Source organism: Puma concolor, chromosome A2 (assembly GCF_028749965.1).
Source record: "Puma concolor isolate L17-30 chromosome A2, mPumCon1.1.hap2, whole genome shotgun sequence".
NCBI lineage: Eukaryota > Metazoa > Chordata > Mammalia > Carnivora > Felidae > Puma > Puma concolor.
In genome coordinates this window covers 21,129,328-21,149,888 of record NC_141668.1, presented here as the reverse complement: position 1 = coordinate 21,149,888, position 20,561 = coordinate 21,129,328, and the positions used below count along the sequence as shown (strand labels likewise).

At 39.6% G+C, this 20,561-nt stretch overlaps 1 protein-coding gene and 1 long non-coding RNA gene across 3 annotated transcripts in view; both read right to left on the bottom strand.

Moving 5' to 3' along the window:
• The window catches only part of CHCHD3 (coiled-coil-helix-coiled-coil-helix domain containing 3), a 283,193-nt gene that overhangs the window by 35,838 nt on the left and 226,794 nt on the right, over positions 1-20,561 (bottom strand). For both annotated transcript variants that reach the window (XM_086689810.1, XM_025929858.2), the window contains one exon: positions 19,525-19,595. In XM_086689810.1, coding sequence (XP_086545936.1) covers positions 19,525-19,595 — 71 coding nt within the window. The remainder of the gene's footprint in view (positions 1-19,524; positions 19,596-20,561) is intronic.
• Positions 1,241-19,515, bottom strand: LOC147583047 (uncharacterized). The gene is made up of 2 exons (XR_015244878.1): positions 14,538-19,515; positions 1,241-1,408 (listed from the first exon to the last, which is right to left on the bottom strand). It is a non-coding gene; the product is annotated as an uncharacterized LOC147583047 (long non-coding RNA).

The window sequence follows — 20,561 nt, the reverse complement described above, 5'->3', positions numbered from 1 at the left end:
GAATTCCCAATTAAGGACAAACCTTAAACTAATAAATAACACTCCACTGTATTTTGGATTTGGCTATAATCTTAACTACCCTACTGATACTGTCAAGAGGAAAGCTCATCTTCTCTCTGGCAAGTTTTGGAGATGAATTCTGACAATTAGCTAGTGTCCCACAAAAATCAGCCCTATATTAACAGCCTGTAATAAAGAACACCAACAACCAGAGAAATCAAACCATTAGGCTAGACAGAGAGATGTCACATAGCCACAGTCCTCTAATTTGCTGAAGGAACTTATTTCAGCATGTTATTTACTAAGTACAGTATAAGTGCTAGGTGCTGGGGGAGATCTATAAACAGAATAAAATACAATTCCTGCCCTCAAGACGCTTTCATTTCCACTGGGAATGAGATTCACACACTGTAACTAGATTATACAACCTTGGTATGAACCTTCAAACTCCCAAGAGTCTGTAATTCTTACTTAGCTTTTTACACAAGGGTTTCCTTTAAAGTTTGTTTGTGTGTGTGTGTGAGAGAGAGAGAGAGAGAGAGCAGGAGTAGGGGAGAGGCAGAGAGAGAGCGAGAAAAAGAGAATTCCAAGCAGGCTCAGGGTTGTCAGTGCAGAGCCTGCCGTGGGGCTCAAACCCACAAACCATGAGATCATGACCTGAGCCAAAATCAAGAGTCGGACACTTAACCTACCAAGCCACCCAGGCGCCCCCACAAGGGTTTCCTTTAATGAAAATTCAAAGTCCCTTCTCAAGTAAAAACATCCTGTGAGTAGAAGCTAAAAGCAGGAAAAAGTTTTAGAAGACTTTAAAATCAATTTAGTAAATAACGATATCGATATTAATTGAACACCTGTTAAGAGTGCTACGGCTATAAAGGTGGCTAAGACACAGCTCATGCCTTAAGGGGGAGACGGGCACAGGCAACCGCGATACAGACTGCAATGCAACAAGGGCTTGAGTTGTACAAACACAGAGGGAGCAATTAATTGTGTTCTCTTTTGGGAAGCGGGGGATGGGGGGAGGAAGTGTCAAGGAAGGGCTTCAGAGACACAAACATCTAAGACAGGTCTTGACAATGGAGTTTACCAGGAGCAGATGGTGAAGGTGTGCTGTGCTATGGGGGCAGTGTGAGCACGCCTGCAGAAGCAGGAAGGTGTGAGGCGTGTTCTCTCTTTAAGGAAGAACTCTGAGGTCCATGACAGACTGCAGCAAAAGATGAGATTGAGGTCATGTCAAAAGTTATTTTTATATTGTGCTTTAATATTGTAAGTTTTGGGTGTTTGTCCCAACTTCTATATAATGATTTATTAGATACTGTCAATTATTCAGCTTTAAAGCAGAAACTTATTTCACTTTTAATCATATGGATCAGACTGATGGATGAGTATCTGGAGATTGCAGGGCAAGCTGTTAAAAAAAAAAAACTATTATCAGTTGCCGCTACTTATCACTGCAAACCAAAACCATCACAACACTGTGCAACCAAATAAAATTTGGGTGCTGAGGATGACAGAAGACTGAGGCCACCACCCTTAGCCCCTATTTTCAAATGTTGTGTTCATGAAAACAAGTGTCTCTGTCTTCCTGATAATAAGCAAAGATGGTAAATAAGCTTAGAAACTACATTTATATTTTTAAAAATACCCTTTATCATTTGTAAGTCTGATGATTCCACCCAGGATTTCATTTGAAAACAATCCCACTCACTGGTCCCCAGAAGTGCGAAAGCTACTAAAGGGCCTGGGAGAAAGCTGTTCTTTCCAAGGTTTCTGTGTTCCCACATCACTATGTGGATCTACATTTTTTCACAGAAACAAGGTTATACTCATGATTGGCTTAGCTTTTAAAATCCAGGATGTAGTTTATTTTTTTTAAGTTTATTTATTTAATTTGGGAGAGAGAGAAACAGAGCACATGAGCAGGGTAGGGGCAGACAGAAGAGAGAGAGAATCCCAAGCAGGCTCTGTACTACCAGCACAGAGCCATAATCTGAGCCTAACTGAGCCATCAAGGCACCACTAAAATCCAGAATGTAATTTAAACACACACATGCACACACACACACAATTTTTTTTTCTTTTTGCTTCTTTTCCTTCCCACACCCCCTAATCTCCAGTCTTTTATTCTTAACTGCAAACATACAGGGGTTAAATAGGTTTTTGAGGACTAACATAATCACAGGTATCATTTTTATTTCTGGAAAAATTATAGTCCAAATGCCAAGCAAATGACTTCAGAAGAAACTTCAGGAAGAATTTCGTTAATGCATTATAGACTACCAACCTATAACTGCCCACGATCTCAAGGTAATATTAATATTCTAAAGGCAAAACAAGTTATTAGATGAAAACTATACCATAAACAATAGCTGCATTTATCCAAGCACAACCTCCCATGTGCATTCCTAACTAAATTATGGTACAACCTGGGATGTTAAAATACAATTATTATTTTGAGCAGTGTTGCTGTTAGCTAATGATGTGACAGAAAACATGTGTCTTTAAACATGTTTTTAGAGGCATGGTACATTCTCAACTGCAATTTTATATGTCCAGGGATTATCTCCAAAGAAACCATACACTGAATTATATGATGGACATCAACTTAAAAACACACGGAGTTCACTCAACAGAAACCTGAACTATTGATGACCATCCCAATTTGCTAACTATTGATAGCCATCATGGGGTATGCCAAAAACAAGAATGGCCTTCAGTTAATTCCTATTTAGCATCTCTGTGATTATCACCTTCCATAGATACAGAAGACATACATAGAGGTGGGGGAGGAGGAGAGGTAACTTGCTAAAACAACTCAATTGCAAAATGTGAAGGATAAAGATTATGCCCAGTAAAATTTCTGCTGACATGGATATTTACTATTCCATTATAGCTATATTGACATTATGGAATGTAACAATTACGAGACGTCCTAAGTGGGGGGAAAAAACCCAGGGAGACTAAGACCCACAAACAAGAGAAAATGAGCCTATTTTCTTGGTAGTTGCTATAGCAGAATCTGTAGCATATTAAACATTCTCTTTTTCTTAAATCTACTCTCTAGAAACTGCATCATACAAAAGGGGAATTTTATGGCATGAGGTACAAATAGATGTATCATTAATAAGAACAGATCAGCTTTTTGAAGAACATGGCCAAAAGCCTAGCACTGGGATCTTTTAAAGATCTGGCCTTAATGCACTCTCTGGAGCAATGATCCTATTTTCTTTGCATCACCAAGTTCCGAGAGTGTATTTTTCATTTGTCTTGTCATCAGTTCGGAAAGGTGAAGATGTGTATACATTTTGGTTTTCAATTCTCCTATTAAATCAGCTTCTCAGTGCTTCAGTCTCCAAATGCTCCAAAAGAGGTATGGATTGACATTTCTGCCAAAGGACAATTTTTTGCTCTGTAGTTTTTCCCAGAGTTAATGGAAAAAGTTCTACCACTAATCTTTTCAATTCACCTCTAGGGAATTATAAACCAGCAGCAAAAATCTAAAGGTTGTGCCAAAATGTAATATTTTTAAATTACACAAGTCAAAAAAGCTGAAAATTTTCACAAAATGGGTTTTGCTTTTCTTAAAGGAGAGAGAGACACACACACTTGGGAGGCCAGATTTAGATTCACATTGTAATAAAACCTCTAAAGTTAAGTAACCTAGGCTCTGCCAACTCTAACCCCACTAGATCTGTACAGAAATTGATCCTGTATAGGGCTGAGTGTCTACTATATGCCCAGAATGTTACCTACGTTATTCATCACCCCTTATTACAAACCCCATGGGTTATTACAGGATATACATTTCCTACATCAGCAAAGAGCAGCCCAATGCCACATAGTAAGGACTGTCAGGGTTCAAACTGCACCCATGCTATAGGAACAAAAGTACCAATTCCAAAAGATTTATGTACAAATTCGTTTCACTGCAGTAGTTTTGTTTTGGTGTTTACACCACTCAAAAAAAAAAAAAAAAACAATAAATAATCTGAAACAAAACTGAGTGCCTGTCTGTAGGGGATGGGCTCCATGAATTCTGATGGGTCAATGGCATAGAATAATATTAAAAGAATGAGTTGGAATTACAGGTGTTGACCAAGGAGGATATATCCATAATAAATTAAAGTCAAAGAAAATACATATGGCACAATCTCATGTGGCTGTGTGTGTGTGTGTGTGTGTGTGAAAAATAAAACGAACATCTATATTTATTGTTTCTATGGGTGGACATAAATGAGGAAGGATTCCTATCAAACTACAATGTCACATGATTTGCTTTTAAGGGGTTAACCTGGAAGAAAAATGAAGAAAAACATTACATTTGCCTTGTTATAAAAAGAAAGTACTACCTTGATAATTTTTAAAAATCCAATAGCATTTATTAATTTCATATTCTTTTCACACTAAGCCTCTAGGATGGATATCAAGAGGCAAAGGTTGATTACAAAATGCAATGGGAAGGAAAAAGAGTTCTTATTTATTTAATAATAATACTAGGATCTTATGGCAACATAGGAGCTAATTTTATATGTCTTGGGTCCATGCAATCACCGTTAGACATCAATCAAAAACCACATACCCAGACAGACCGTATCTGAATAAACCACATAAAATTTGCCTTTAACACACTCTTTGCAACATGCAGAATCTGGTATCATGTGAATTCTTAGTATACCATTCAAAGAGATCACGCCTAGGAATATTTTTAAAAGTTCACCATTATACCATTTCAGTTAAAAGATGATCCCATAACTTGGTCTGCAGGGACAGTGCTAAATAAGGAACTGGCACACTGGCTTTTGGTGTTCCTTTATCTGAAAAGGTTCTTTCTCTGCTAAAATGCCCTAGGATTTCCCCACACAGCATCCTATGAACCAAACGTTTCTTTTAAAAAAAATTTTTTTTTCAACGTTTATTTATTTTTGGGACAGAGAGAGACAGAGCATGAACGGGGGAGGGTCAGAGAGAGAGGGAGACACAGAATCGGAAACAGGCTCCAGGCTCTGAGCCATCAGCCCAGAGCCTGACGCAGGGCTTGAACTCACAGACCGCGAGATCGTGACCTGACTGAAGTCGGACGCTTAACCGACTGCGCCACCCAGGCGCCCCATGAACCAAACGTTTCTTGAACTCTCTCTTCCCTTTGTTTCTTTTCAATCAAAACTGCTCTTTCCTGTGGCCAGTGTCTTAAAGCCCTGAACTTTGCAAAGAGACAGTTAATGAATTAATATGTGCTTATTTTTGAATGGGTATTAATAATGTTAAAATAACAGTAACTAATAGTATATAATAACTTGTGATTATAAGAAGCACACACACACACACACACACACACACACACACACACACACACCCCAAACATTACCCTTGTATATTTGATAGAAGATGTCTAAGAATAATGACCAACTCAGAAGGCATAATCCCATGGTGAGAATTATGGGCACGAGGTATAGGAGATATAAAATATATATGTATTTGGGGGCACCTGGGTAGCTCAGTTGGTTGAGTGTCTGGACTCTTGATTTCGGCTCAGGTCATGATCTTACGGTTCATGGGATCAAGTGCCGAATCAGGCTCTCTGACAGCATGGAGCCTGCTTGGGATTCTCTCTTTTTCTCTCTCTCTCTCTCTCTCTCTCTCTCTCTCTCTCTATCTATCTCTCTCTCTGCCCACCCCCTGCAACCCCTGCTCATGCTCTTTCAATCTCCTTCTCAAAATAAATAACTACACTTTAAAAAATATTTTCAAGTAGGTAGGATTCTTGGCTGAATCCTCACATCTTACTCCCTCTGCTTTTCACAACATGGTGTGTGAAGTCTGACTCTAATTTCCTTTATAGCTTCATATTCCATCACATCTCCCTCCACATTCATCACAACCATTTCCAGCATCCGATTCCCTCTTCGTGGAAAGCTATTCCCCCTCTTCCTACCTTTTGAATATCTCAAAGTGGAAAGACCCAGCCTACACCAGTCACCTCCTCCTGCAACCCAGATTCCCTTCCTTACTCCTATAGCATTTTGCCTGTACCTTTCTATCAGCATTTACCCCACTTTAGTCACTTGTGTATTAATCTGCCTCCCCCATGTATTCTACAAGTGTTTTGAAGTCAAGGATCATAACCTCGTCATATCTATATGTCCCGTTTATAAAAACCACCAGGAATGTATGAGATATGAGATACTAAACAGTTCTTCTTGAACAAATGTTATAGTTTCTGTGTGAGGTTTTGACATCTCTGTAGCAGAGCTAATGATCTCAACAAGTGCAAGACCCCTGAGGACAGGGACTCAAAGTTACATTTCTGCATTTCCGGTGCCAACAGCGTTTGGAGGAGCATCAAAGACCTTTGATGGATGGATCTGTTGACTTTAATGATGATTTAAATTCTCTAAAGCAAAAATGTCATATTAATAATCTTTCAAAATAAACAGACGTCACTGAGCTCTTCACTGGGGAAAGAATCCCAATAAATGAGGATGGCAGAATCCACCAATTGAAAGGACCTCCAGGACAGGGGCATCAATGAAATTGGTCTGCCAGCGAAATCCACTATCTCAACTTCAAAGACCTCAAAAATACGCCCAAACCAACACTCAACTAACCAAACCAAAACCACATATTATTTAAGTAGTGACAAAACACTTGATTCCTGCTTCCCCTCAACTAACGAAGCATGTCTGAAAGATGGATTCTACACCCGACGATGTCATTTTCTTCTTTACATCAGCATCTTTTGTATCAGAGAAACACTATCGTGAAAAGAGCCAGTTAATTGTGAGTAGCACCAAATGAGCTGTGATGGAGGTGTTATGAATGTGTAGCAGTGAAGCCTGGTGCAGAAAACAGCAGCATCTGGGCGTGCAGCTTGCAAAGTAATGAGACTGTGATGATGTGCTGGCACCGGGCTTTGAGCGCTTCATCTTGCTCAAGAGCTCTGCTGGGGAAACAAAGGTGAGAGGCATTGACCTCCTTCCCACAGCTTGCACGAGCACACAAAATAGGAAAGGATCAAGGATCGAGGCCCTTTTCTCTTCTGCTCCTTGCCAACACACCCTTTTTTCAGAACTGATGGTTCATAGTTGGGGGCCCAGCATAAAGCAGGCTGAGCAAGCTTCTGCCATATGAAGTGTCATGTCTGAACATGTCTACAGTAATTGGCAATTCATTTTTCATCCTGAAGGCAGAAACAGGTGTATGCTACCTTCAAAATCCCAATCGTAAACCACGCTGAATGTGCCTCTCACACAGGCAGCTTTGTTGAGTTCTCTACCAAGTGGCAGGCTGGTGGACTTCAGAGTCTCCAGGGATATGGATGTCTCACAGACAGGTATGTGTGTAATCCCAGAAGCATAAGAGAACAAAACGAAGAGCAAATGGCAGCAAATTAAAAAAAATAAAATCCCACCACACAACAGCAGCCCTTAGTCTTTGTTGTGTTAATACTGTAATTGGCAAATAGCTGACTTCTTTATACTTAAGATCCCTACAAAGCATGTTTAACATACTGAAAACGGAGGTTTGAGCCCTCACAAAGGAGTACAAAGCCAGATGTATCACTTGCACAGTATTTCTTGCCAGCTTCATCCAGAAACAGTAGCTGAGGTGACTTTTGAGAGGAGCCAAGAGCAAAAACGCCCCTTAATGAGCGCATCTATCAATTTTCAAGGGACGCAGTTGATTACCAGCATTTAGACGTATAAGCTCACAAAAGGAACACGGCAATTTAACTGTTGGCCACTGAATGAGAAAGCACATAAAACAGCTTAAGGCAGCCATGTGAGCAAGTTGGGGATGCTTGGCGACACTTGAACATGGGAACATGTGTGCTTCCGTTTCAACATGTAGAAAAGGGCCAAGATGCAGGCTTTTACAAGCTCTGAAGCATTTTGCCAGGATGCAATACATAGTATGAACAACTTGCTGCCTCGGGTTATTATATTACCAAGTACCAGTGTTACTGTATAAATGTTTCATTTATAAATAGCGCCTTCAAAATCCCTTTATCAAAAATAACTTTCAAAATGTAACCAGGTCTATCTACAAACAAGACTCTTAGCTAATGAGGCAGAAAGTATAATAGGCAAATGTAATTTAATAATGGGGAGAAGACTAATTGTTAAGAAAATAAATAAATAAAGCAAAGCACGGTTTACTCCTATTTCTACAGCATTGAAACATACTGAATGAACGGTCCTGAGATAAGGGACTCTAATTCTAATGAAAACAATATGATTACGGACACAATTAGAAATCATAAGTTTCTTAAGGCTGACTCAATTCAAGAAACTTAACTTATTTTACCTAGGGCAAATTACAGTTAGAAGTTGGGCACTCCTAATATTTGGGGCAATTTTTTCCCCTCATTAAAATTAATTAACAACGACTTTAGGGTGTTTTAAGTATAATTACCATTACAAAAAAAAACTGCACTGATCTTAAGTGTTCATATTGTAGTAAAAATCATATGTATCTGTATAACCATTACCCAGAAAAGAATACTCCCGGCGGTTTGGAAAGTTTGTGTCCCTTTCCAAGCAAATACCCTCTACCCCCATCAACCAGTGTGATTTCGGTCAATATAGACTAATTTTTCCTATTTTTGAATTTCATATATATGGAATCACACAAATGGAAGGACACATCATTGTTCCCGGCTCCTGGCTTCTGTTTTGCCTAACATGTTTCTCAGATTCACCCATGTTATCCATGTATCAACAGTTTGCGTTTCTGTTTTTGTGTGTTTTTTGTTTTTTTTTTAACTGCTGATAGTATTCTATTCTACTGTATGAATATACCACAATTTGTTTTATCCATTCTCTCACAGAGGACCATTTCGGTTGTTACTAGTTTTTGACTACTATGAATAGGCCTGATACGAACATATGTGCACAAATCTTTTCGTGGATGTATATTTTCTTTCCTCTTGGGTAGATACCTAGGACTGGAATTGCAGGGTCACAGAGCAAGTGTATATTTAAATTTATAAGAAACGGCCAAACTTTTTCAAAAGTGGCTGCCATTTTATACCTCCACCAGCAAAGGATAAAAGTTTTGGTTTCTCCACATCCTTACAAACAATATTATCAGTCCTTTTGGTTTGCAGCATTCCAATGTTATAACTCACACGGTCCGATAACTAACGATGTTATTAGCACCTGTCACGTGCTAATGGCCATCCTTATACCTTCCTTTGAAGTGTCTGTTCAAATCTTTTGCCTGTTAAAATTTTTTTCTTCTTAATGGTGTCTTAAGATGAACAGAACTTTTAAATCATGATAAGGTCCAAATTATCAACTTTTGTATTTTGTATGCTTACGTCTTAAGAAAAGTCAAAAGAGGCAACAATGAGAATCCTTGATAGACTGAAACCATGAGACATCTCACTATAAGTTATCATTTCAAAAGACCTATAGAAATGTATGCCTAAGTAGAATTATCCTAGAAGTTCTGGTTTCGATTTTACTACCAGGGTTTGAACCCCAGGCATGGTGAAAGGGCAACCACAGACATCTATAATTATCTGGTTGAAGGCAGGGAGGCCTGACAGTATTTGGAACAGACTTCCCAAACTATGAGATGATAAAACATAATTGGATCTCACAATATGGCTGAACCTACACAACTTCTCAAAGATTGTCCCGAGAGCTATCATTTTTATGTGTAGAGAACGGCTTTGATGTAATTTTTAACCATGCTCAAGACATAAGATGGTTAACTCTGCAACCTTGACAAAAGGAGAGAATTGAAAACCTACATCCTAGAACTTTCCCGGACATTTTAAAACATGGCAGGTCAGTAAGACAATAATTAACTCTAATTGGCCCTCCTACAAGCTTCTCTCCTTTCTACCTGGAGCTCAGTGGCACTCAAAAAGCAAAATAACTTTTTCTTACTTTGAAAACATCAAAGGAAAATCAAAAATTATTTTCTACTAGACCCTTTAAAACATAAAGGACCTCTAGTCAGAATCAACAAGAGGAACAAACTTCCAAGTCCCAGTTAGAAATATCTTTTGGGAGCTGTAAGCTGTATGGTTGTCTAATTACCCAAAAAAGCAAGGATCAAGGAACACATTCCAAAATACGATGCACTCTAGAACTCAAAATGTTCTCATTTAAATATTACAATACAAGGAAAGAAACAAGCTATCATTTTGGCAGAATCTTCATTTATCTGAGTGTGCAATTAATATTTCATATAACCATGTAGGGTATGCTAGATTCTAAATGGATTGTATTGATTAAGGAAGAAAGCTCAATGCTAATGTTCTTGTAGGGGAAAACGGAAACCATTTGTTATCTCGCGTGGAACAAATCATGGATTCAGGAGCTTATGGCCACAAACCTAAGGGCTACAGCGAGACTGGTTAGGATCATTTACATTTAACGCACAAACAGGTTCCATTAAAGTAAAGAAGATGCCCAGAGCAACCCAAACCAACCGTGATTGCCACAGCTGGGACCCAGAAGAGAGTTCCAGTCATGGATAGGATGTGGCGAATGTGACTGGACCTTTGGTGGCTTCTGTCACCACTTGAGGCTCCTGTACATCCTACATTGACATGATGAGGAAGTTGCTGCAATGACCCTCTCGTGACCTTGTGACCAACTGCAGATGCTCAAGTGATGGCTGCAGTCTGGGTTCTTTTTTGTGAAACAGACAATCCTGTCTATGGTTTACATCCCGGCACCTGCCCTACGTCCCAATCGCCTTGGCCACTCTGCCCTGCCCCTTTCAAATACAGACACCCTGGACTGAGTGGAATGCTGTGAGGGACAGTTTAGGAAGCAGAGGGAAAAAATGCAGATTAAAAACCTAACCCCCAAGTAGTGTTAATGTTTCTTACCACTTACTTCTGTTCCCTTAAAAAACAGTGCAGAGACTAACTACAGAGATCCAAACCAAGGAACAAAAGGAAACTAAATAACTTAGATCTGATTAGAAGGGTCTCAATCTTAAAGGAATTTTAAAAAGCATTAATCACCTAAGGTTTCTTTGCAAATCTAACCAATCCTAAATGCCTATGACATGAAATGTTTGTCAAAAACTGGTGTGTTCCCAAGCAGACCTCACTTTAATTGGAACTAATTTGTGGTTGGACGCAGTTGGGATTTTGGGGGGAGGGGGGTGGAAAGGGAGACAGACTCCTAGCCGGAGAGGTGGCAAACTACTTTGTATGTACCCCCTGATGAAGGACAGAAGGGCAGCCGCACCATCTAGAAGATAATTCAAATGGCAGCCAGTGTCTCAGAACTGAATACAACAACTACTTACAACCCTCTTTAGATGAGGCTCAATGCCAACATTCTTTTCCTTCTTTCTTAACTTTTAAACCTTCTCAGCTTGGATGCCCTCAAGAGAGTGGTGGTTATAGTTTCCATTTTACAGATGCAAGAGACAAGCCAAAGATGTAATAAATAACCTGCCTGGGGAACTGGTTGTTGGAAAAAACCAAGCCCATGTTTCAGCCAAATGTGTACTTGCCATTAGCTTCATATACAAAGTATATTCTTAAGCTCATAAACATTGTTCTTCAAATTCCGAATTGAAATCCTCTACCAGTAACACATCGACAAACTCTAGATGGTACCTGAAATACTGTGCAAGTTGACAAAAGTGAGCCGATGTTTTTTAAAAAACAACAAATAACCCTAAACTTCTAAATAGGCTATTGTAACCAAGTTTATACACAAAGGGTACAGGTATATTTATTTTATCTAGAATTTTGCCTCTTCAATTACTAAGTCTCTTACTGAATAATCAAGATGTTACTTGGCTTCAAGGTCCTTAGGGAATAAAATGTCACCACTGCAGCTGCTATATTTCCTGCTCACAGCCTTTCAAATTAAAAAAAGGGAAAGAGGGCCCAATACAAATGCAGAATTTAATTAGTTAGTAAAAGCCCAAATCCTTGCTCAAAGCCCTGTTCTTCCTGCAATATCGCATTCTTTTCTTCTTGTGTAAACTTTTCATTATGAAGGAGACATCTTTATAATACAATAACTCTAGTTATAATGTAACTTCTGGTAACATAACTCCTGCATTAGAAAAGACAGCATGTTCAAGTAATGTTGTTTTAATACAATTTGTGTTCAGCAGAAACCAAGTCAACTTGGTCATTTAGAATTTGATCAATGTGAATTAGTGTCTCACTGAGATAAACCATTTGATCATTTAGAAATTGATCAATGAGAATCAGAGATAAAACATTTATCATGTACATTTGGTCTATCAGAGCCATTCACGCAGCACTAAAGTACGTTATAAGTAGACATCAATAAGTGTTAGAGACGATGTGCAGGGGACCTGTCAGCTGCAGATACAAATACATGTCCAACAGTATATAATTTTAAGCCTTTTGATAAGGCAAGTTATTCAATAAGGCAGCTGGAGTCACTGAAAAATTACTGGAGCTCAACTTTGGAGAAACCACAAAGAGCAGCACAGCGAAAGTAAACAGCTCAAACTTTCTGAAATAAGTTTTAATTAAAAGTAAAAGGTAAGTAACATAAATTTACTTGGCTAAACTTCTAGACGAGTTTTGAGACTATTAATCAGAGCAAACTTTGTACCTGCGGTACAATTAGTTCTATTAATCTAATATTTCCAAGTTGAAGTCAAGTTGACGTTCAGGCACACTGGCTTACCCATCTAACAGAATTATAAATTTGCCAGTCAAAACCTTATTTAATTATTTCACGGCCAATTAAGCAGGATCTTTAAACACTGTTGCTTAAAAGTGTCCATGATCCCATGTGTAATTATAGAGAACACGAGAAACACCTGCTGATACCACTGGCCTGTCATCCTCAGCTTCTCTAATTCATTTGCAGTATAGCTATTAAAATCATACACCCAAAAGAGAAACAAAACAGTACTGCCAGTGTAGAGGCGCAGAACTTGCCACCCCAAAATATGTCCCTCTGGCATAGGATTAGTTTTGGTTGATCATTTGGAAAAAAACACACGCCAACGCACGAGAAGCTCTGGAAACCAAGGAGAAATTACCCTCTTGCAAGAGACGTACCCATGCATAAGGGAAACCTCCATGGGTGGGGGGAGGTCTCCCTTGCTGTACCAGGAAGAGGGGGGATGACTCAGTCTGTAGAAAGTCCTCTCTCAATGGAGAAGACAATGACTTAAGTCTGCATAACCACCTCACCCTTGTTGACTGTGCTCCTGTAACCGATTCTGTACCTCTAACATCTTTTGTCTTTAGCTGAAGACAGACGGTATTTAAGTTGATGCTTTGGGCCATTTTGGAGAGTTACTCAGTTTTTCCAGGTCTCTTTCACATGTACATGTCGCTACTCTTTGAGTTGTGTTCTCCTGTTAATTGGTTTTACACAAATTTAATTATTCAACCAGCCAAAGAACCCAGAGGAAGGGAAAACTTTTCCACCCTACATCAGTCAAAGTGAAACCTAATAAAAGCAAAACAGTTTAAAGTTAAAGGATTTTACATTGAAGAAAACTTTGAATATATGGTAATACTTACAAAACCCATTTTATCTCGAGGAGTTTTGCACAGCACTCCTCAGATACTCTAAAATCACCTCAACTTCTTCCACAGGGTGACTAATCTTTTAATACTTTGTAAGGACAGCCCAGGCTTCTTCCACGAGCCTAAATTTATAAGTCGGGCTTCAACAACTTCGTTCAAGGATAAAAGTGAAAACCCCTTCTGAAGTCAGGCACACAAAGGAGTATTAGTAGTGCTCACATCCAATCTCAGAATCACACTCCTTCATCTTTCAAAGAAACAGAAGCCACGCTGAAAAGTTACACCTCTAACAAAAGGATTCCAGAACTGTTTTCCACAGACCTACATCACTTCCCACATACACATTTTCTCCTTTCCGGAAGGTAGAAACAGGCCACTTCATTATCTAAGACAGGATGGGAAAGAAACATCAGTCATCTTTAAAATGCTTTTCATTTGGTTGATAGCGCATGTCTTCATGAGGTTTTCCACTGCCTTCAACATATTCCTATTTCTTTGATATGTGCTTTTACATTTGCTTGATATTAGCTTTTATATTTAAAAAACAAACAAACAAACAAAAAAACATGTGGAGTGCCTGGGTGGCTCAGTCGGTTAAGCATCTGACTCTTGATTTCAGCTCAGGTCATGATCTCCCGTTTGTGGGATGGAGCCCCGCGTCCGGCTCTGCACCAACAGTGTGAAGCCTGCTTGAGACCCTCTCTCCTTCTATCTATCTGTCCCTCCCCTGCTTGGGCATGCGCTCTCTCTCTCTCTATCTCAAATAAAGAAACATTAAAAAAAAAACCCTCATATGTACAAAATACACTGGTAACAATGGTTCAGCTTTGCAGGTGTGGCATTCAGGCCCTACTGAACCCCAAAGAGGTCTGACTGTGACAGGGATCGTGAAGCAGGGCCCCTGCAGCACTCTTCCCCTACTGCTCTGCCACACCCCTCAGGGAGCCCTAGGTCCCCAGGGCTTCACACTAGGTCATCGGGTCTCCCCCTGGGCTGGGGGCTTCCTGAGGAGAAGAACCCTTTCTGTTACCTTTTTTGTTTAACATCACGTAGATTTTGTCTGGAAGCATACAGAAACTTCTCCTGTGGTGCACAGCTGCGTAACTTGAACTGGACATAATAATAAAATTATATCATCACAATATATTTAACAATGAAAACTAATAAAATCAAATACGCACTGAGCATTTACCTTGTGCTAGACCAATGCAAAGCACTGTCAGTGTAACATTACTTGATGTATTAGTTTGTTTAATTAATGACCTATCAGGTGGAAAATAAGGATTAATATGGAACGTAATTCTCGGTATGCTGAGCTATGTGACACAGTACTAGGGTCCTAGCAGCAGGTAACTAAGAATTAGCACTATAAATGGCTCTATTTAACACATATTAACAAAGGGTGATAAAAGGTGACTGGAACTGCCAACAGTGACTTTTTAGTTGGACTGGGTGAGTAACGGTTACCTTTTGAATAAAAGCTAGACATAAAAAAAAAAAAAAAGAAAAAAAAACTGCTGGGTTTGCTAAGTGATTTGGGTTTTATAGATAAAATCTTAAAGCGATTGTGGTCAGGAAAAGTTCTTGCAGGAAAATAAACAGCCCACATTCTTAATCTCCAAATTGATTCTTACTGAAAAAAAATGGTGAACAGTATTTTTAATAACTTATTAGGGACACAATTATTCCATTACAGTAGAACTAATTTGGGGTTTTTCAGATGCTCTCTATTGTAAAGTTCTGTCTTCCTCCTGCTCTCTCTGGTGGACTCTGAGTTCCACACTGGCAAGGTCCTACCTGTCTCCTCAGAGCTATGTACTCAGAACTCGGAGGGCATGTCACACAGGAGCTCTCTGAATGAATGACGCGGCAATAAAATAGGAGGAAAAATCCCATTAAATCTAAAGTGTTTCAATGGGTTCCTGCCAAAACTATAAACTGAAAGACTGAAGGGCGAGTTAATATTTAAGTATCCTTAAAATAATTCCATTAGCTATCCTGGCGGGACACATGGATGTGACTGGTGTTTATCACGTGCCACCTCAAATGCTCTTAGCTTTCTTTCTCTTTACAATGATTTTGTGTGGGGGCGCCCGGGTGGCTCAGTCGGTTGAGCAACTGACTTCGGCTCAGGTCATGATCTCACGGTTCGTGGATTCGAGCCCCGCGTTGGGCTCTGTGCTGACAGCCCAGGGCCTGGAGCCTGCTTCGGATTCTGTGTCTCCCTCTATCTCTGTTCCTCCCCTGCTCCTTCTCTGTCTCTGTCTCTCAAAAATAAATAAACGTTAAAACAAAACAAAACAACTTTATAATGATTTTGTGTGCCCCTCTATCAGGTGAGTAATAACACCCTTGAAATTGTACTTTAGAAAGCTTCCATCTCCTGTAACCAAGATGCACCCAAATGAACACTCCCGTCAAATAAAATTAACTAAATCCTCCCCAAAGTTCTTCAGAGCCTGTTGAGATCAACAATGCTGAAATCAACAATGTCATGCAATGAAAAGGATACAGTATACTGCCTTGCAAAAGACTGAAGCTGCCAGGATTACCTAAGATGCTCAGGTCTCTAAGGAGAAACAAAGTTCCACTGAGTAACTTCCGTGCCTTCAAAGATGGTAAGCATCTCTTATAGCCAAGGCACTATCACTTCCTATGCATGAAGCTAACAAACTCACCACAAATCAAAATACAAACTTTCTAAGAAGCTCCATCTAGCAGGTAGTATTGGGTGGGGGGGGGGAGGGGGGGGGAGGGGGACTAATATAATGGAAGCCACTCTCTGAAAAACTAGCTCTTAAAATTCCTTCACAGTATGTGAAAACTTGGGGTTTTGTTTGCACCAGAGTTGGCCAAACTGCCAAGTCCAAGGGCAGAGTCTCCAAGACTGTCCCCACCCTGGCATCATCTGCAAGTTCAAGGGATTCCCAAAACTGCTCCAGCCTTAATAATTCACTAAAAGTATTCACAGAACTCACAGAAAGCTATTAAACTCACAGTTATGGCTTATCATGGGAAATGACACAGAGAGTTAGCCAAAGGAAGAGATACATAGGATAGACTCTGGGAGAGTTCTAAATGCAAAGTTTCCACTCTCCTCAAGATGCTCTACTCCCCCTGGCATCAACCTGTGACAATATGCACAGAGAATCAACCAGAGAAGCTCACCCAAATTTCAGTGTCCAGAGTTTCACTGGGGCCTCATCGCATAGGTTTGCTTGACTGATCGCTCATGTGGCTGAATTCAGTCTCCAGCACCACTTCCCCAGAGATTGGTTTGACAACACATGGCCCAAAGGGCCCATCGTGACTAATGAAACACTTCCATCACTTGGGAAATTCCAAAGGATTCCAAATTCCCTCTCCCAGAAGATGAGTATATAGGCCAGACCTCTCTGTGGGAAAAGCCAAATTCTTTACCACGCCAAATGAGAGTAGAATTTAATAAAGAATAATATCTTATAAAGGTAACAGAGAATGAAGCTGCTGAGGCTCTGATTAAAACTAAGTCGAGGGGCTCCCAGGTGGCTCAGTCGGTTGAGTGACAACTCTTAATTTGGCGCAGGTCGTGATCTCATGGTTTCATGGGTTCAAGCCCCGTGTCAGGCTCTGCATGCTGAGTGTGTGTGGAGCTTGCTTGGGATCCTCTCTCTCCTTCTCTCTCTGTCCCTCCTCCACTTGTACTCTTTCTGTCTCTCTCAAAATAAATAAATAAACTTAAAAAAAACAAAAACAAAAACACTAAGCCTGACCTACAGCTCCATGTTGTCTTGGAGAAAGTAAGTCAGCAAGACATTTATTTTTGTGTTCCCTGCGGCCTCTCATTTGCCAGCAGGCTAGTCCAGGCTGAATGACATGGCAGCTGCACAGGGCTTTTAGGAGAGTGATTCTGTTCATCTAAAACCAGATTTACCTCTCTCTATAAAAATCGAGCCTCCACCAGTTTTCCAATCTGCTAACCCTCTATTTCTGGTTTTCCCTAGTGCCTAAATTCAGGTGTCACGGGCTGAAGGGACCCCTCCCCAACCAAATTCGTATGTTGAAGATCTAATGACCGGTATCAGAAAGTGTATTTGGACAAAGGGTTTTCAAAGAGGTAATTAAATTAAACTGAGATCATTACGGTGAGCCCTAATGCAATGTGATTTATAAGAAAAGGAGACTGGGACACGGATGTGGAGAGGGAAGACAGGCCAACCGTGCGGGCACCCCGATCTCACACTTGCAGCCTCCAGACTGTGAGGAAATCAACTTCTGTGGAACCACTCAGTCTGTGGTTCTCTGTTACGGCAGCCCTAGCAAACGAATACACCAGTCACTCACTAGTCCAGGTCTAATCTTTCAGTGACTTGCTTGCACCCCCTGTCTTTTCTCTTTCACTTACATAGTCCTCCCGTTTCCTACTACTGCTTCTTGTTCCTCACCCCCTGGTCAAGCCTCGCATCCACTGTCTGGTTAGTATTACCAAAGGAGCACGGAAATCAAGCGCTTACCTGGTCAAAGACCTTCCAAAGACTTCTTGCTACATGAAGACCAACTTCTTAGCCCAGCAGTTATCAAAGGACCGTACTGACTTTTCCAACTTCATCTTGCACGAGAGTCCCTCTGAGTCAAACCACTGATCTTAAGGGATTTGTCACCCAACTCAAGAACATGAATTTCCTTCTGAATCCTTTCCTTTCCACCTGTCCAATATTCCCCTTCAAGCCTCAACTGACTAATTGTTTTCCTTATGATAACGTCATAGATCATTCTAGTCAGAATTGATCTCCTTTGATTTATCATAAATTCTACTTATTTGAATAGCTACCCTCTGACAGGAGAGGAATACCCAGGGTGCCGAGTCAAAGACTCTCATGGCATAGAGACAGAAAGGGTAACAAATGTTACGTTATCGTTAGGGGAAAAGATAAACCATAACTTGAAGAATACATATGTAGAGTACCTTTTAAAGTCAAATCCAGATCCATTTTTATATCTAAATACTTAAGAAAGCACATTAACCTTTAAGAGTGAGATTTGTGGCCCATTCTTTGAAGGTCTCTCCCTGCTGACCTAAAAAGATAATTCACTAACAAAGACAAAGAGGTTTGTCTAAATATACCTCAAACTACCTTTAAAAAAAAAAAAAAAAAGATTTTTTTTTTTATTACATTAAAGAACACAGTAATATCCATTTACCATACAAACTGTACCACAGCAGAAAGTAATAAATAATGTTACACCTTAGGGTTTAATCATTTTATCAAAAGCTTATAAACATGCACCAGGAAGAAGGTCAGAGCCCAATACGATCTTTCAGCTAAACCTGTCACAATACCTTTTTTCGCTTCACTAATTTGCACATGTGCTACTAACAGGGGTTACACAATAAAACTATTTATACTCTCAGGAAAATTCTGAATGATGTCTTCTTACCTAATGTGAGAACTGGCAGCAAAGGGAAAGTACAGGGCTACGGGTCACGGACACTTTGATCCATCAATTAGAACACTCATTTAAACATTCCAAGGATTAATAGAGGCAGCAATTTAACATCACCTTCATAATCAAGGGCAAGGTAAAGTCTGTGATTTAAATGCTTTCAAGGTACATGGGAAGAAATGAAAACAGCTTGAACATGAGAAAAGTGGTTACTCAAATTTGGACATGCCTGTCATTTTATTATATAAAACTGAATGGTCCCTATGATTCTATTAACAGAGATAGCAATTTCACATCACCTTCATAATCAAGGGCATCCCATCTTATATAATATTATTCCAAATGAAAACTCTATTAGCATTGCTTTCAACTTCCCCTTACTTCATGAAAATGAGTTGCAACAAGCTTTCATCAAATGCCCTTTCCTTGTATTTGGAGAACATGGATGCACCTCACTACCCAAATACCCAAATACACTTCCAAGTATTCCAGAGGGCCCACAACAAGCCATTCACTATTCAAGAAGCAAGAACATTGTACTTTGATCTTGTCAAGGACAGGAAATACTGTAACATTATGTCTTAAAAACTTACTTGAACTTTGCTTCCACCTCTTCAGCTGCTTTCTGATATTGTTCGGTGGTGACTTTGTAGAATTCTGAGCTCTGTGGACAGAGATTGACAGTAGAGTTTTCACTACTCAAGAGGGCAAAATGTGAGTAAGACTTACAGTTACAAAATGATACATAAAATCTTTTTTTCAGCCATTCAAGCAGTAGGACAAAGATTTCTTGCATAAGTGACATAGATACTTATAAAAGTGCACATAAAGAAAGATATCCATTTAAATAATAGCACATCTGCTGGTATACAAGTTGTAATTAGAGTAAACCTTCATTGTTATAATTCATCATTATTTGATCCTTGTGAGAAAATTCTTCACATATTTGCCTACTATTCCAATGTTCTACCTGGGATATTAAAGGTTCACTTCTTTTTATACAGTATTTTTGTCCTCAAGATGGATTCTTTACAGAGTAGAATGTGTTCTATTACCTTCACATGACCACAAGAGCATCAATATTTATAACAAATTAATTAGTAAGAACAGGGTATGGGTTTAGGTAATTTTTTTACCCCCTAAAAAAAAAATGTTTCCAGTATTACATAAATGAACACATAAGCAACATAAATCAAGCTGCAATAGGAAAGGAATGCCTTTCCTGAGGCAGAAAAATTTTAAACTATCCATTCTGGCTGGCTACGTTGAAACCTATCTTACTTCAGGGGGTGGCCTAAATGACCCCAAGAGCCTTCAGACTCAATGAAATACCCTGCAAAACCTGTCCCAGGACAAAAGAATACTACATGATACAGTGGTCTATTGTGCACCTTCAATCCCTAATCACTCAGGTTACACATACATGACTTGGGGTAGTTTATTTTTTAATAAATCATTGTTGGTTGGTGAGAAAATGAAAATGAAATCCTCTTCACACCAGTGACCCCTCTGCATTTAACAATCTGGGTTGCCCAATGACAGTCACATCCAGGTTTGTTGGATGTAGATAAAATCAATAGATATGTGATTAGACAGCAGACTCGGGGTGGCTGGAGCAATGGACAGGTCA